Source organism: Kryptolebias marmoratus, linkage group LG12 (assembly GCF_001649575.2).
Source record: "Kryptolebias marmoratus isolate JLee-2015 linkage group LG12, ASM164957v2, whole genome shotgun sequence".
NCBI classification, from domain to species: Eukaryota; Metazoa; Chordata; class Actinopteri; order Cyprinodontiformes; family Rivulidae; genus Kryptolebias; species Kryptolebias marmoratus.
In genome coordinates, this window is record NC_051441.1 from 8597430 (window position 1) to 8613294 (window position 15865).

The following is a 15865-nucleotide window of genomic DNA, read 5'->3' on the forward strand; positions in this document are numbered from 1 at the left end:
AAGATAAATTTTAAAAAAAAACCCATCTGTTTAGATGCTACAAAAACTAGATGACATCATTAGCGGAGCTGCATTTTTGCCACCGTGCAGTCGACCAGGACTGAAGAAGGGATGAAGCCTGTCAGTAAATTTATCTGTGAATGTGTGGATGTGGACTCCAGAATCTGCACAGAAGAACGACACGCGGCCTTCTGTGCAATCCAAATAGATGCCCACCTTCCTAGGTCGGTGCTCCAGAGCCACCACGGTGACCGGAGAGGTGTTGGCAACATACTGGCCTCCTGCCTTCAGGCTTAAAGTCCAGAACCCGTTCGAGGGGCAGAGGGTGAACTTGCCTTTCCTGTTTACGGTCTGTCTAGCGACACCCAGGTTCCATTCGATCTTTTCCCCAACTTCCACTTCCCAGTAGAACCTTCCACTGCTGAAGAACTCCTTGGCCAGCACGTTCGCCACGCGGTCGAAGCGCTTGGGGTTATCTGGTACCTCCCGAAGCTTGTCGGTGTGTCTCACTTGTTTTCTGTCGTCAGAGACAGAGAGAACCGGGTGGGCTGTCTTTGCACTCAGGTTGATGTCCACTGAGACAGAAGATGGAGAAACACAGTAAAGAATTAGAAGTTTTACTGAGACTACAGAGATGAAAACATTAGTGCATGGGCAAAGCTTTACCTGTATATTTCTCTATTCTCTTGAGCTCTGAGAACAAAAACAGATAAAAACATTGCAGTTGATCAATTTGTTTATTAATTTAATAATGCTGATTCAACGCAGTCATAAATTTACTTTACTCACCAGCTTTGGAAAGTTTGTTGACTTGTACTTTTATTTTCTCCAGGACGTCTGACAACGCTCTTCTGGTAACTCCGACACAAGGATCTGGTTCTACGGTAACCTTGGACCAGTCCTTCATCTCAGAGGGCTACGAGACAGGAACAATGTTCAGCATGACAGTAAATCTGCCCTGTTACCATGATGTAGTCCTCTGTGGATGAGGAGACTTACTGCTGTAATTTGTTCTGTGTCATCACTCTGATCAGACGCCTGAGGATCAGCCTCGTTGGTTTGAATCCTCAGATGCTTGATCTCCCGTTTGAGCTCTTTCACCAGTGTTTCCACTCTCCTCTCCTCCTCTCTCTGCTTCTCCTCGATCGCAGACACGACTGCTTTGTGAGTTTTCTCCATCGAGGTCACGAGGGCAGAGAAGACCTTCTGACTCTCCCGCACCTCACGGAGGTAAGAGCTCTGGTTGGGAGTCACCATGATTCAAAGGTAAATACTTGCTTTGCTGTTTTTGAATTTCCCATACATGTTTTGCAGCTACATTTGCATACTTTGTGCTTTTTCAGCCATTCATATGTCAAAACCTTCAGCTCATTCAGGAGATGGGTGCTGTAACTTTTGCTTTTTCACACTTTTGTACATTTATTTACACAAATATTTTCCCCTAAGAAATACACTGGGATCTCTTCTATTTCTTCAAAAACATTGTTCAGCATAATTGCTCTGTTTTTGTCTTCTTATGCTACTTTTAGCTTAGCTAGCTTTAGCTTCTAGCCACCATTTTGCTTCATGTAGTTCCTAAGAGTTCGCTACTTTTAGCTTTTAGCTGATGTTCTGCTTCCTTTAGCTTTAACAACTCTGTTTCAGTTTTTTCAGCAAATTTCAGCAAAGTCACTTAAGTTTTTAAGGGGTTTCAGCTCACCTTTTGAATGTCCAGGGAGGTTTTCAGCCTTTCTATCTTCTGCAGCCTATCCTGAATCATTTGCTCAACATCTATAATCTGTCAACATGAAACAACAATATCAGCATTCAGAAAGCCATCAGACTGATCCGCTGGGACTCAGTGTCGAACGAAAATAAAACCGTACCGTTTCTTCCTCGGGTTCTTGCTGAGGTCGAGTCTTCCTGTATTTGTCAGAAACATCAGCCAAAATGTGGTTGACACTGAGGTCAGGCTTGTTAGGAAACACTCGTCTACAGTCGGGGCAGTACTTGACCTGGTGCCGTCCCCAGTACTGGCTGAGGCAGGACAAGCAGAAGCTGTGTCCGCATGGTATGGTCACCGGGTTGGTGAAGATGTCTTTGCACAAAAAGCACAAAAAGTGCTTCTCGGGAAGGGCGCAGATGGTGGAGGACATTCTCTGAAAGGGACAAAACTTAAATTATGTTCATTGTCCAAAAAGAAATACAGCGACATAAAAACCAAGATGCACAAAGCAGCAAAAATGGAGGAGAATTTGCTAATCTAATCTAATCTAATCTAATCTAATCTAATCTAATCTAATCTAATCTAATCTAATCTAATCTAATCTAATCTAATTTAATCTACTTTATTAGTTCCAATAAAAATGGATACAATAAAAGGAATCTGATATAGTCCATTTGTGTAATGAGTAAAACATTATATTATAAAATATAAAAAGAAGAAAAAAATACATCACTCCTAAAATTCTTATTAAAATAATTTCATCCTCCTCACTAAAATACAAAAACCAAGAATGTTGTGGATCGTTGTCACTGATGAACTGAGAGCAAACATTTAACATCTCAACTTCAGTGTGTAAATAATCATTATATTAATTTAAGTCAGGTCAAGTTCATTTGGATAGCACAGTTCAGCACATGGCTATTCAAAGTGCTTTACATCATAAAAAAATAAAAATAAAAGTCATAAAAACAACATACTGTTTAATGGGTTTTAAATGTACTAATCTGTATGGTTTTAAAAACATAATATTTATAGATTAAAGTTAATAAATGTCCAATAAACTGAAATCACATGTAGTTATTTTCCAATACTGTACACTAATTGTTTTATGGAGCTCCATAATTTGACTTTTTACTTAATTTTTCTAAAGAGGCACACAAAGGAGCCTTCAGTCAGAAACAGGGACATACTCTGCAGAACTTCCAAGTACTGAGAACAGGTGAGACATTGTGTCCTTGAGCACAGAGGCGTTAAGTACATAATGAAGAGAATTTATGGTTTTATGTACAGAACTGAGACCTAGACCTTTGACTATGTTCTCTAACTAGGTATTCATTGTCGCTGTCGCTGGTATTTGACTTCTTTGTGATCAGAGGCAGATAGACTAACAGAGAACTGAAGCAGCTAAATATGCAGTCAAACAGGTAGCTGCCATGAGGGATACTTGACTCCACGCAATCCTGAAACTTACGGCCTCTTTAAAGAAATGTACTTTTACTGAAAACTTTTATTAGTTTTAACTTCATTGTACTCACATATAAAGGAGTATCAGGTTATGTAACAGCCTCATAAATGACTCACAAAGGACAGTCGTAAAGTGGATAACTTCTAAAAAAGTTAAAACAAATGAAAATAAAAGTTGAAAAATATGTGAAGCAAACACGGCCTTACCTCGACCAGTTGATCTTTTCCACACAGCGCTTCTTGTATTCACAGTTTCAGATAATTTGAAGAGGAGCCTGCACTTGTTTGCTCTGAGCAGGTGTACTCAGGTATGTGTGTTATCTGGAAAAAGGGCCGTGCTTTAGACGACGGCACACAAAGGTTAAACTCCACCCATCTTGAGCTATTTTTTAACTCATGGCAAGACATCAGGAAATGAGGAAAGCCAGACTTGCACGCAAAAGTACTGCAAGTACAACTTAAGTTTTTATTTAAACAAAGTCATTTACAATGTTTTTCAGCTTTGCTAGTTTTTCATTAGACTTATGGCTGCAGACTCTCTAAAATTATACAGTGAATTAAAGGTATATTACACCTAGTTATATATCATTCTGACATAAGAATTTTGTATAAAATAAAGAATAAATAGGATAAATCATCTTTTTCATCTTAAGAACAGTTCAAATTAGCCCCATAGCCACCTGGTCATTGGTTAAAAACAAAACTGCTCAGGACTGTGTCTTCATGCTGTCATGGATGAGAAGCTGCAAAGAAGCGGTTGATGAAGACTGAATTGAAGTTGAGTCTGTCAGGTGGATTCACCCTGTTCTCCATGTGATTTATTGCCACCTGGGCGGTTCCTCCTGCAGAAGCACCTACGGCCCCACCGATAAACCCATAGAGTACCATCCCTCCTGGCCCCTCGATAGAACCAAAAAGTGTCCCCATCACAGCCCCAACAACCAAGCCTGTTCCGAGTCCTCTGGCCAGGGAGGTCCGGAGCCACCCATTATCCAGCTCCGCTTTGGCCTGGATCTCTGCACCAACGTGGGCGATGTAGGTGTCCTTTTGGAAGCCCATCTCCTCCGCCATGTACTGCTGCTCCATTTCATTCCACATCCTCTCGATCTCCTCTCCCCTTTGCTTCCTGAGCCTCCTCTCCTCCTTCTTCACACTGTCCTCTGCCTTTTGGAAAGTTCTGCTAGAGAAGTGACCCCCTCCCAACGAGGCCACCATCAGCTCGATCTTCCTCAGCAGCTCCTTCTCCTGGCTCCGATCTCGCCAGTTCTTTTTGAACACATGGAAGCGTCCACCGTACTTCTCAATCAGCTCTCTCAGGTACCAGTCAGTCTTCTTCACCCTGTTTTCCAAAGCAGCTCTGTCCAGATTCCCTTCATAAGCGAAGAGGACCATGCAGTGTTTCAGACAGTTTGCGCCAAAGCGTTTCTTTAGCAGTCGTGGGGTTTTCATGTCATTCGGGGAGATTTTTTCCATGTCAAAGGCAATAAGAAAGGCATGCGGACCAGGTATACAGAGGCACATTGACCTCCTCAGCTCCATTCTTCTCTTTGCATGAGATAGATCCTTATCGTAGATGTTTGGCCCGTTGACCACAGCCACAGGTCTACCAGCCAGCTCCCCCTTGTTCTTCATGCTGGCAGAAATACTGGTGACATCCTTCGAAAATGCCTCCCTTCCAAATATAGCATTGGTTAGTTGGAACTGGGAGGGTCCGCTGCTGCCGACCACCATCACCCTCAGTTCCTTAGTAGATCCTGTGAGAACATTTCTTTATTTAATATAGTCTACTTTAAGCTTATCAAATTCATTATATTGATTTTTTAGCCAGTCTTTCCACTGAAAATTTAGCTTTTAAGTTCTAGTTGTATAAGAGATTAGACATTTAGGAACTAAAAAGGTGTTTACTCTCGTCCTAATACTGTACTATGCAAAGGAGCCACAAAGGAAATGCCACCCATTCCAACCACATTCCTGCAGTAATGAATCAGAGAGCCTACCTTTCTTCCTCTTATCCATTTGACACAGATTCATTCTTTTACTTTGGATTAATTATCTTGTGAGCACTCAGTGAAAATGGATCCCTGTTGTCCCCTCTCTGTTTCAGTTTCTCTCTGTTGATGTGGTGATTGGGTATCAGATTTGATAGCAACTGGAAAATGCCCTCGAGGTGAAAAACCACCAGTAAGCGCACCCTCGACATTTCTAATAGAAGTTTTAGTTTAATTTCTCACACCATTTTTCTGATTTCTGCTACTCAGTTTCAGTCATGCAGTAAAGCTGTTGATGCTGAGTTGCATTTTTGTTCACTAATAAAAATAATAGTGATTTGTCTGTCTAAAAACAACACAAACAGTGAACTAAAGTGACAAGGAGCACTGACCCAAATTTGTTTTTTCTGTAATAGATCAGTGAGATGAGCAAATTCTCACATTTATGTATATTTGCTTGTTTGTTCCTGTTTTTTAAAGTTATCCAACAAGGTTATGCTGCCCCACCAGATGGTATTTGTTTCCAGTTTGAGTTCAAGGAAATCGATAGCTCATTAAAGGCCCTGTGTGTTTGAAACAAAAATTGCTCTTCCGGAGAAGAAGCTTTCATTGATTTCCACTGTAACACCATCTATCAATATTTAATAGAGCTGATGCATAATTTAGCAGATTTTATTCAAAGAGATAAACACAAATATTCAAAGTTCAGTAGGCAGATGTCTTTGTTTGATCAGCAGTCATATATCTTTATTTAATAAAAACAGGGGATATGCAACTACTTAGATATGCAATCATCTTAACATTTGTTTTATTAAACATAAATCTCGCTGTTTGCCATAAGAAATGACAGAAAACTCATACAAGTTTACCATGATTTTCACTTGTACCACGAGACCACATGGACTCACATGAAACACGTTGAAAATGTTCCAAAATCACACTAGAAACGTTTGCAGATTTAACCTTGAAAAACATGATTTTTCACATGTGAAGTTCATGTTTTTTTGTCCCAAATCCACATGTCAATAACACATTTAAAACCATGCAAGGAGAACCAAAGTGCTGACCGACCACACAGGGCTGGTTCGGTCCATTTTGACCCAGCACTGGGTCACCAGCAGTTTTTAGCGTCCCTAAGCAGCTGTCAGCTTCACATAATAACATCCTTGAAATGTAATGTTGTTTCTTTTTATTTAATATTTTAGAAAAAAAAATCATTGCAGTCAGTACCATATGTACTAAATGTATTAAAATAAAACCATCCTTTTTCTCACACAGCCATCTAAGTTTGGACCGATATTAAAATGCAAAGGGTTTTATATATTTTTTCTACACACTTGAAAGGGTTTCGCTTTTGTTTTATCTTTTATAGATATTTTGCACTTTGAACTGCCCTGTTGCTGAAAAGTGCTATATAAATAAACTTGACATGATCCAGAAAAATATAAGTGAACTATTGTCTCAGTTCAAGAAACCTGATGTTTACACGAGAGGAACCACACCTAAACTACACACAGGCGGTAATTCAATTAAACAAACACACATATCCAAACACTTACACTGTCTCACGGTGAGGATAATACACTGACAATATAGTGAAAAGGAATTATTTAGTTTAAAAAACATAAAAGTGTTGCGCGGGTGAAACAGCGGCCCCGCGTGGACGAACTAATAATTACACAAACAGGAAGCTGCAGACTTATTTCCTGTTTGGCTGCGCGTCATGATAAATGGAAACAAATGTGGATGAGGAAGACTTCGCACTGTTTTGTTGTCACTTAGTTGCCATAGTAACCGACACAGTGTTTGTGTTTACGGCAAAGGCGCGGGGAACGCCCTGGTGATCAGACAGGTAGGATGATGATGATGAAAAACGTGTTTCCTGCAGCCGGTCGGGTCCTCCTCTCTCCCGCCCTGCGCCGCTTCTGTGGCTCTCCTGGATCTCCTGGATCTCCTGGATCTCCTGGATCTCCTGGATCTCCTGAAGCTCCTGAAGATGTGTCCGACGTCCCCGCCTCCCCTCAGCTCACCAAACAGGCGTCTCTTTATGTCCATGTAAGCTCTCGTTTCTCCATTAATCAAACAATTTGGCAGCGATTAGCGCGACTGCAAACCCAATAACACTGTGGGGTTTCCCTCTCCCAGTGGCCATACTGCCTCAGGAGGTGCACCTACTGCAATTTTAACAAGTACATCCCCAAAGAGAACAACGACCCCATCATGATCGAGTGCCTTCAGAAGGAAACTGAGGCTTTGCTGCAGCTCAGTCAAGTATCCCAGTAAGCAGCTGGTTTCCCTCCCGTATCTAATCAGCCAGCCTGCACCTTCCTGCTAAATACCGTAACCTCCTTTTATTTTACCTTGCAGCATCACATCAGTGTTTTTCGGTGGCGGGACTCCCAGCCTGGCTCACCCCTCGGCCATCGGTGCGGTCCTTGAAACTGTTTACAAGCAGGCAAGTCTCTCCGGCGAGGCTGAGGTCACGCTTGAGGTCAACCCCACCCCTGAGGGAATGTCCAAGCTGGAGGACTTCCATCGTGCTGGGGTGAACCGTTTCTCCATCGGGGTCCAGGTAAAAGAAATCTTAGCTATACCCAACACGGAGAGTAAAGAAGAGTTTTGTAAATCTCTCTCTCTCTCTTTTTAATCCTTCAGTCTCTGCAGGATGAGGACTTGAAAAGCCTGGGGAGGGACCACAGCTCTCAGGAGGCTTTGCAAACTATCGAGGAGGCCAGGAGGCTGTGTCCCGGCCGGGTGTCGGTGGACGTCATGTTCGGACGACCCGGACAGACAGTCAAGTCCTGGGAGGGCGAGCTGTCCGAGCTGCTGGCGGCGTGCGACCACCACGTGTCTCTGTATCAGCTGACCCTGGAGCGAGGCACTCGGCTCTTCAAACAGGTCCAGCTCGGACACGTGACCCCGCCGGCTGAGGAGGCCACGGCAGAGATGTACCACCGTGCCAGGGGGACTCTCCAACAGCACGGCTTCCTGCAATACGAGGTGTCCAACTTTGCCAAACACGTAAGTCCTCGGCCATTCAAACTCTATAAATGGAAAGTAAACCTGCAGTCTGGGATGGAAATGCTCCGTGTGATATATTAAACATTTTATCATTCTGAGAAATAATATCAGAGCTGTTATAGTCTTAAAACTGTGGATCCAGGCTTCGTATGTCAGTAATAATTTTGTCTAATCTCTTGGACTCCTAATGTCTTTGATGCTCACATTTGAGTGAGGAAAACGTAGGTTTGTCAGGACTGATTGTTGTCCACATACTGGAAAACAAATCTCAGGAGGTCTTTGAGATCTGATGGGTCCTGGAGTCACCAGGAAGAGAAACTAACATTTTATATCAGCCAGAAGCAATTACTATAATCAAGTTAAGAGCGCATGGACTAATTATTTTTGTAATTACTGAGGCAGGATGTTGACAATTTTCTTTTCTTTTTAATTACTAGTTTATTACACTTACATGAACATAATTCTATAACCGTGGGAGATCCAGGGTGATGCATCTCCTCAGGGTTCCTCACATTTCTACCAGAACAAAATAACCACCATCCAGACTGCTGTCGTGGTTGGACTGGGTTTCCCTGAGCTCTGTCATCAATGTGGAAGCAGAAAATTAAAAGTCATCCAGGGATTTTTTTTATTTTTATTTTTTTTACAACACTGGCTGTCCAACTATGGTGACTGGTTTAATCTGGTTTCTTATATAAGCACAGCTGCAGAGAAATGGAAAGTAAAGGAAGAAAAGCAGCTTCTACAGCCAACACACTTTAAAGCTGAAGGCCTAGAATTTCTTAAACAAATGCATATCACCCGCCACCTTTCACATCAGCGTTTTAGACTAAGATTATCTTATAGTTGTAGTTGTAGCCTTTGCCTTTTGGTGGTGAGTAATGGTAACATGTGCACAGGAGTTTTCTGCTCTGCAGGCGAAAAAATGACAGAATTAAATATCTAATGTCTTGTTTTTTACTACAAGGCAGGTTATTAAGTATTACTCCATCCACAAGGCAGATGTTCTCTCTAACCTGCGCCATATTGCCTCATGAAGACGTCTTTGAGGAGCGCTCGCATCTCCGCAGCAGCAGTAACTCTCATCTTTGTGTTGTAGAACTCAGAGAGTCGCCACAACCTGAGCTACTGGAAGGGAAGACAGTACATCGGTGTGGGTCCAGGTGACTTGTTATCAAGCTTAAAAGCAGGATGAGCCGTTCTGGTTGTGCTTGTAGTAACAGGAGTAAATGTTTGTTTGTGGCAGGCGCACATGGGCGGTTTGTTCCCCTGGGGGAGGGAGGTGTTGTTCGCGAGGCCCGGACGCAGACTCTGGAGCCAGACGTGTGGATCCGTGAAGTCCTGCAGAGAGGACATGGGACACGGAGGCGGATACGACTGAGCCATCTCACGCTGTGAGCTGTTCCTCCAACAGACAGCAGGGCTGTTAGTCTCGTAATGACTTAGTTTTAGTAATGTCAGAAGCAGACGGCTGCGTTTCCAGAAATTCTCCTTCCATGTGAAATACAACGACGACATATCAGCCACTCTGGTGAAAGTGTAAGCGACACGGTTTCGAGGTCTCTCTGCATGTGTTTGTTCACTGGAACATTCTGTCCTTGTGAAGCTCTATTATCAGACTCGTCCTTGTTACTCTCCATGCAAATCTCACTCCCGAATCATTTCTGTTCAGCAGATTGGAGGAGGTGTTGGTGATGGGAATGAGAATGACCGAGGGCATTAATCACAAGGTGAAACACACACACAAGAAACCCTCTAACACCCTGTAAATGTCTCTGATGTGAGAGGTTGTGTTCTGTTTTCAGTAAAATCTGTAAAACTCGTTAACGTGTGTCTCTGTATTCTGTGACTTTCCAGCACTGGAAGTTGTTTAGCCCTGAATCAGGTCTTCATGAAATATTTGGTGCATCTGTTGGTGTCAAAGAGCTGCAGCAGAGCGGACATCTGCTTCTTGATGACAGGTGATTCAGCGTTGTTTTCTTGCATTTTCCCCACACAAATCAGGTCAGATCCAGCTTATAGAGCGCTACAACTAACAGCCGATTACATGTTCTGTTGATATAAGGTTAACAAATTGTAAATGGTCTTAGAATCATTGCGAATTATAACTTAAGATGTATAAGGTTCTCATTTTTAGCATCATCTGTGTTTCTACCACCTGTTAGTTATCTGAATATTCTGAATCTTTTCCTAACTTGTAGGGGTCTTCGATGCTCCTGGGACGGTTTGGCCTTATTGGACACCATACTTCCAGTTTTACTGGTGGAGCTGGAAAAGCAAATTTCTGTAAACACCACACAGGAGCCCCTGTCTGTTTCCTGACAACAAAAGAAAACTTCCAGCCTTATGAGTTAATAACAGAACTTTACAGAAATCATGTTTTTTTCTGAGTTGTCAGTGGCTGATATTCCTTTTTTACCTCTTCATTCTTACTTTGCTTTTTATTTGACTGAGCAGCTCAGGGTCGTATTTGACTCATCTGACAGTAGAAACTAATTAAAGGCCTAGAATTACTTGCAAATTGCACAAATCTGTTGTGATATCACAAGATGTCAGATCAGGGGTTGTTTAAGTGCCTTCATATTGGATCATTGTGTTATCGCTCACCCTGGTTTATTTGGAGGTTAAATGTTGTCATTTTGAAACTTTAATGTTTTTATGGAATTTTTTTAGCACAAGATGACTCAACTATTTAAGTGTCATCCAAACATGGCTGTTTAAGGTGATACAAGTTTTTTATTATTATTTGCTGCTTTTCTAAGTACACCTAATGGACAAATTAATGTACTTTCACACTTATTTAAAAGGCTATTTTAACAAATTTACACTTTCTGACAGTTTCGGTCTCTGGCTAGATTGATAAATTGCCAAAATTTTTGATTTTAATCACAGGAATTTCTGTTTTACAAGAGGAGATGCAGAACTTTCCTAAAACAGACTTCATTTTTACTGGAACAGAAAATAATCATGGATTGTTGTATTTTTTGTGATATTTTTCTGGAGTTTCACTAAATAAATTTATAAAATCTTGTGCACATTTCAGAAAAATAAAGTGCAGCATTTCAGGTCCTTCAAACTGTGTGCTGAAAGAGTGATGATAAATAAAACCTTTTTTTGTGTGGATCTGATAAGAAATGGATCTGATGCTTGTGACATAATGTGGCCTAAAGTAGAAATAAATATTTTAATTGTTCAATCAGTCACAGCAGCTGTTAAATGTGACCCATAAATCAGAAGACGCCTCAGCAGAATAATTTATAAGGAAGAGGCTGAGCTCTCTCTATGGTGCTGATTTCAACATGACTCCCTTGTTTCCACCGGCTTCTTCCTCTTATATAAAGATGCTTTAAAGCTTTGTTTCCTGAATATGATAGTGCGATTTAAAGGTGTGACTAACCAGCATTGTGTCTGAATCATTAGACAGTAGGAGGGCTTCATGTTTGATCCTCTGCGTCGTGAGCGCGCGTCTGAAAAATGTGACCAATCAGGTCCGACGGCGAACACTTGGATACGTTTACGGTCCCCGTTTGACTCATCCCTCCTACCCACCTCTGATCAGCTTTTACATCATCACCCAACAACAATCTTACGTCTGTAGCTATTTTTGACTCATCTCTTCCAGTTTCTTCCTTGAAGAAATGCATGTCGCCCGCCGCTATTCGCGCCGCAGTTTTAGACTAAAGTCATCTTGTGATGAGAAATGGCGTTGTAGCCCTTTTCTCAACGTTGTGCGCAATTTCGTGATGCGTCAGAGTGTGTGTTGTGAATCACTCTCAGCTACTACCACACCACGTTTTAGAGCCATTTTTTGTGGTTTCTAAGATCGGTTGTCTGTGGAGGCCATCTTGAATTAGATTGGCTTCAAAAGTTAATCAGCTGTAGAAGTACATACACTGATTATTTCTTGAATGTTTACTTAAAATCCGTCCAGTGGTTCTTGAGACATTTTGCTAACAGATAGTCCAAGTTGACTGTTGTGGTTAATGTCAAAGCTTTAGACGCAAATTTTGCACGATCAGTTAGCGTTCGTAGTATACGTTGGGGATGAGTCTTAGCTACCACCACACAAATATTTAGCTCAACATCTAAGACCCACAGAGTTGCTGACCGTTTTTTGTGTTTGGTAAGGTCGCTGCGCTGTGGCGGCAATAATGAATCGGGTTGACTCCAAAAGTTAATCACTTGTAGATGTCAACCCAATTAGGACTTTCGGAAAGACTTATTAAGATCCTTGCAGTGGTTCATAAGATATTTTGCTAACAGAGCAGACAAACATACACGCGAGAAAAAACTAATGAAGAAGTAATCATGTGCAATAAAAACCATTTTTATTAAAGACTGAAGTGATACAGTTATATGTACAAAACTTCAATAACGCACCGGTCCAGCCAGGTGCTGCAGAGTATAACTCCTTACATTAAGAGACATTGCAGCATACTACCACAATTTGTTTGACGAGAAGTTTGCCGATTCATTGAATCGGACACACCTCGGGTTTCTTGTGTTTGGTGCTTGATCCAAGCACCAGCCTCAGGTCGCTGCTGAAGCTCGGCCGGCGCGCCAGGGGGTCCACGGCGGCGCAGGGCGCGCCGAGCCCCCGCGAGTGCCTCCTCGTCCCGCGGCCCCTCTTCCCGACGCACAGAGTCTGGTAGGTCAGGATGGAGACGATCTGGTGCCGAGACGGGGTGGTCTCGTCGGGCAGCCCGCCCAGAGTGGCGAGAGCCGCATACACGGCTTCCAGTCCGGTGCCGTCTTTGGCGGAGGTTTCGAAAAATGGGACGTCCTCGCCGAGGAGCTGCCCCACCTCGGATCCCCTGACGACCCTCTGGGCGTCCAGGTCCGCCTTGTTGCCGCACACCACGACTCTCAGCGGGTGGGTTGGCTTTTGGACTTTTGCCTTGGCGGCTTTGATCTCCTTCTGCAGCTTATGGACTTCATTCAAGGAGTCTCTGTCATCCAAACTGAAGACCAGGAGAAATATATCACCTGAAGAGGAGGAGAAGATCATTTAAATACATGTTTGTCTTCGGTTTAGTTCTGAAAAACAAGAATCTTTGCCACAACCTTACCTGTCAGTATGGATAACCTCCGTTTTGCAGGGAAGCCTCTCTCCTGCGCAGCATCCAGGAGATCCACCTGATACGCCTCCCCTCCGATGTAGAACAGTTTTCTGTAGAAGTCCTCGACTGTGGGCTCATAGTGCTCCTCGTATTCTTCTCCCAAGAATCGCCGGAGGATGTTGGTTTTGCCAACTCTGGGCGCCCCGAGCACCACCACTCTGTGGCAGTTCCTGGGTTTGGTCAGCCCGAGCTCCGCCACATCCACCGGCACCTCCGGCGGCCGGTCAGCGGACGCCCGCCGATTCCCAGAACTGGAGGATCGACGCGCAACCACCGCCTTATCCTGCCGCCTCCAGCACCCTTTTACAGTTTTGACGATGCCCATGCCAGCTTTGGATATGTCTGAGACTATATGGCGCGGGAACAGAGCCGCGCTGTGCGTAAAGCCCGCCTGGTGGTGGCCGGTGAAAGAGTCGAACACTTCGAGGATCCCATCAACAGGAAGGTACAGCCTCACTGCTGAGTTCATCCCTCCGGTCTCTGATCAGGAGAGAGAGAGCCTCTCAGCATCTAATCACTCATCACCTGCTCCCCTCATGTGTTCTCTGAAACAGAGCTGAGCGTCATCTCTTATAGACACCCACTCTGAGCAAAGCGTCTGCGTCATCGGTGTCATTCTCAAAGTATGCCTTTTATAGACGCACAGTCCCCAGAATCCCTTTATGAAAAAGATGCGATTTCCTTTTTGAAAAAAAAAAAAAAAACAGGTTGCAGATAAATCTAGAAATGCAGATAGATTGAACCAGTTTGTCAGCCCAGACTCACTGCTCATGATGTTTTCCAACACTTTGTTTGGAAACAAACTCTAACAGATGAGGAGCATCATGAATCTATAATGCTCTCATCTATTATTAACAGCGTACATCCAGATGTTTCCTGCCTCATTATGGATAAATGGATGGACTAATGCATCACAGTCCTGGTATCAATCCCCTGCAGGCGTGACACTGTGGATGTGAGGAGCTCTCATTAAAATATTCTCGTCTCAATTTTTGCACTTTTGCGATCATGACGCTCATGATTTTGTTTTGTTTTCCAGTTTGTTTGTCGTGCGCTTCTGTTATTCAACGAGAATCTAACCTTCTGAACACACAGTACGAGCCTCTGGAGCCCGATGTAACTCTGGTGGGTTTGTTATCGTTCTCCATACCAGCCTCTTCATGTCAGGATGACAGCCTGCATTCGTTCAGGAGTTCACTCTGTTCTGCAGATCAGAGCCCGATGACGACTCCTCTGCAGAACAACCAGCGTTATGTTTGAACCAGACGTGTCTGATAAACAATTTAAAGAAATCAGCAAAGACAGCAAATCAACCATTAAACATGTGCATTCACAGAGTCCTCAGAGAGAAGCTGAGCTCTCATGTGTCCTGATACAAGCACAGACTTTTAACTGTTCACAGATAAGAAGCTTCTCTTCTCTCCTGAAGTGAAGGTTTGTAAATCCCTGCCTTTATCTCTCACTTACATCTTTCACAGCAGCCGGCTCAGAGGCAGGCGTAGCAACAGAACACAACGAAAGCTGAAGGACGTGGACCTATTACTGAGCGGCACCAAATACTTTCTCAGTTTGTTGCTGAGGGAAGAACTGGCTTCGAAACTGTAACTTTTTTCAGCATCAATATTCTTTTCAGCAGAATCAAGGACCTTCTGAATCAAAGAACTACATGTTCCTTTTCTTTGTTTTTTTTTTTTTTTTTACAAGTGTTGCTCAGAACTGCACTCACCAGGAATAGCTCTTTTTTTCTTTTACTTAAAACAAAAGAAAATGTTTTCACAGAGAACCAACACACAGGGGATACAGATTGTGTGTTTTTTGCTGCGTGTTTGTACTTGAGATTAGGTCTTTTTTTCACATTTGTTTCTATCCTGAACATTTTCAGCGATCTCTCCTGTTTGTTGTAGTGTTTTGTGTTTAAAATTAAAAGTTTAATTATTTTTCTTCTTCTCAGTTCTCCTTCTTAAGGTTGCTACAAACTCCCTATAATAAAAAAAAACTGCTCTGTCTTCCAGAGCTGAGAGAAAAAAAAATTATGACATCTTTTTTCTTGCTGCCCTGCAGGTTTGCTCTCAACACATCATTCAGGTAGAACTTTCTTCTCCATGGAGTCTGACTACTGTTGTACAGTTTGTCAGACATTTGAAGTGGGTGTGATTAATGCAGAAACATCAACTTTTCAGCTTTTCTGCTGCCATGAAAGTTTGAACTTAAGTTTCTGGTAAAGTCTGAAAATTCTGAGTTTGCTCAAAACTCAGAAGCTCGGCCTCTAACTGATAGAAAAAAAGTGTGAACATCTGCCTCCTTTCTTAACATCTCTTTGTGTTCCTGTCCTCCTCTGAACTGATTAAAAAATTGTTTAAAGGTCTGACATAAATTGGTCTCCTATTTCTGTATTTAACTGATCTCAACATCCACATATCTTCATGAGCGCTATGTTACACTTGTCTTAGATGTTTTCGGATCCAGATTAAAGCAAATAAACATTAGCAGTAGCTTCTCCAGACCTGTGGAATGATTCACCTGTACATGTAAGCCTCAATCAGACAAAACTCTCAGTAAATCCTGCA

At 42.6% G+C, this 15865-nt stretch overlaps 4 protein-coding genes across 7 annotated transcripts; 1 reads left to right on the plus strand and 3 right to left on the minus strand.

Moving 5' to 3' along the window:
- Positions 1–3493, minus strand: btr02 (bloodthirsty-related gene family, member 2). Its single transcript, XM_017425456.3, has 7 exons — positions 3377–3493; positions 1866–2138; positions 1700–1777; positions 1000–1239; positions 790–916; positions 667–693; positions 1–575 (listed from the first exon to the last, which is right to left on the minus strand). The coding sequence occupies exons 2-7, from the start codon at positions 2133–2135 to the stop codon at positions 31–33; spliced, it is 1287 nt and encodes a 428-aa protein (XP_017280945.1). The 5' UTR covers positions 2136–2138; positions 3377–3493; the 3' UTR covers positions 1–30.
- A 186-nt stretch (positions 3494–3679) lies between these two features.
- LOC108241319 (GTPase IMAP family member 7) lies at positions 3680–5259 on the minus strand. Its single transcript, XM_017425356.3, has 2 exons — positions 5167–5259; positions 3680–4923 (listed from the first exon to the last, which is right to left on the minus strand). Exons 1-2 carry the CDS (start codon positions 5198–5200, stop codon positions 3899–3901), a joined length of 1059 nt encoding a protein of 352 aa, XP_017280845.1. The 5' UTR covers positions 5201–5259; the 3' UTR covers positions 3680–3898.
- A 1605-nt stretch (positions 5260–6864) lies between these two features.
- Positions 6865–11215, plus strand: rsad1 (radical S-adenosyl methionine domain containing 1). Of its 4 annotated transcripts, none has more exons than XM_017425305.3 (9): positions 6865–7212; positions 7303–7436; positions 7525–7729; positions 7813–8178; positions 9278–9341; positions 9425–9572; positions 9851–9908; positions 10036–10139; positions 10380–11215. In XM_017425305.3, exons 1-9 carry the CDS (start codon positions 7015–7017, stop codon positions 10498–10500), a joined length of 1398 nt encoding a protein of 465 aa, XP_017280794.1. In that variant the 5' UTR covers positions 6865–7014; the 3' UTR covers positions 10501–11215. The 4 variants fall into 4 exon arrangements, 2 of the variants coding, with proteins under 2 accessions (XP_017280794.1, XP_017280795.1); XM_017425306.3 differs by having other exon boundaries at positions 9854–9908; XR_001808805.3 differs by lacking the exon at positions 10380–11215 and having other exon boundaries at positions 9425–9717; positions 9854–9908; positions 10036–10122.
- Positions 11216–12581: 1366 nt separating this feature from the next.
- Positions 12582–13994, minus strand: rasd2 (RASD family member 2). The gene is made up of 2 exons (XM_017425357.3): positions 13248–13994; positions 12582–13164 (listed from the first exon to the last, which is right to left on the minus strand). Exons 1-2 carry the CDS (start codon positions 13765–13767, stop codon positions 12650–12652), a joined length of 1035 nt encoding a protein of 344 aa, XP_017280846.1. The 5' UTR covers positions 13768–13994; the 3' UTR covers positions 12582–12649.
- Positions 13995–15865: the final 1871 nt, after the last annotated feature.

Excerpts from the sequence above, each read along its gene's own strand:
- btr02 (XM_017425456.3), bottom strand. The coding sequence starts at position 2,135 with ATGTCCTCCACCATCTGCGCCCTTCCCGAGAAGCACTTTTTGTGCTTT. Across the intron at positions 1,778-1,865 it reads AAGAACCCGAGGAAGAAACG|ATTATAGATGTTGAGCAAAT; the intron begins GTACGGTTTTAT and ends TCATGTTGACAG. Across the intron at positions 917-999 it reads ACACAGAACAAATTACAGCA|CCCTCTGAGATGAAGGACTG; the intron begins GTAAGTCTCCTC and ends CCTGTCTCGTAG.
- LOC108241319 (XM_017425356.3), bottom strand. The coding sequence starts at position 5,200 with ATGAATCTGTGTCAAATGGATAAGAGGAAGAAAG. Across the intron at positions 4,924-5,166 it reads AATGGATAAGAGGAAGAAAG|GATCTACTAAGGAACTGAGG; the intron begins GTAGGCTCTCTG and ends ATGTTCTCACAG.
- rsad1 (XM_017425305.3), top strand. The coding sequence starts at position 7,015 with ATGATGATGATGAAAAACGTGTTTCCTGCAGCCGGTCGGGTCCTCCTC. Across the intron at positions 8,179-9,277 it reads TGTCCAACTTTGCCAAACAC|AACTCAGAGAGTCGCCACAA; the intron begins GTAAGTCCTCGG and ends TTTGTGTTGTAG. Across the intron at positions 9,342-9,424 it reads GTACATCGGTGTGGGTCCAG|GCGCACATGGGCGGTTTGTT; the intron begins GTGACTTGTTAT and ends TGTTTGTGGCAG.
- rasd2 (XM_017425357.3), bottom strand. The coding sequence starts at position 13,767 with ATGAACTCAGCAGTGAGGCTGTACCTTCCTGTTGATGGGATCCTCGAA. Across the intron at positions 13,165-13,247 it reads GAGGTTATCCATACTGACAG|GTGATATATTTCTCCTGGTC; the intron begins GTAAGGTTGTGG and ends CCTCCTCTTCAG.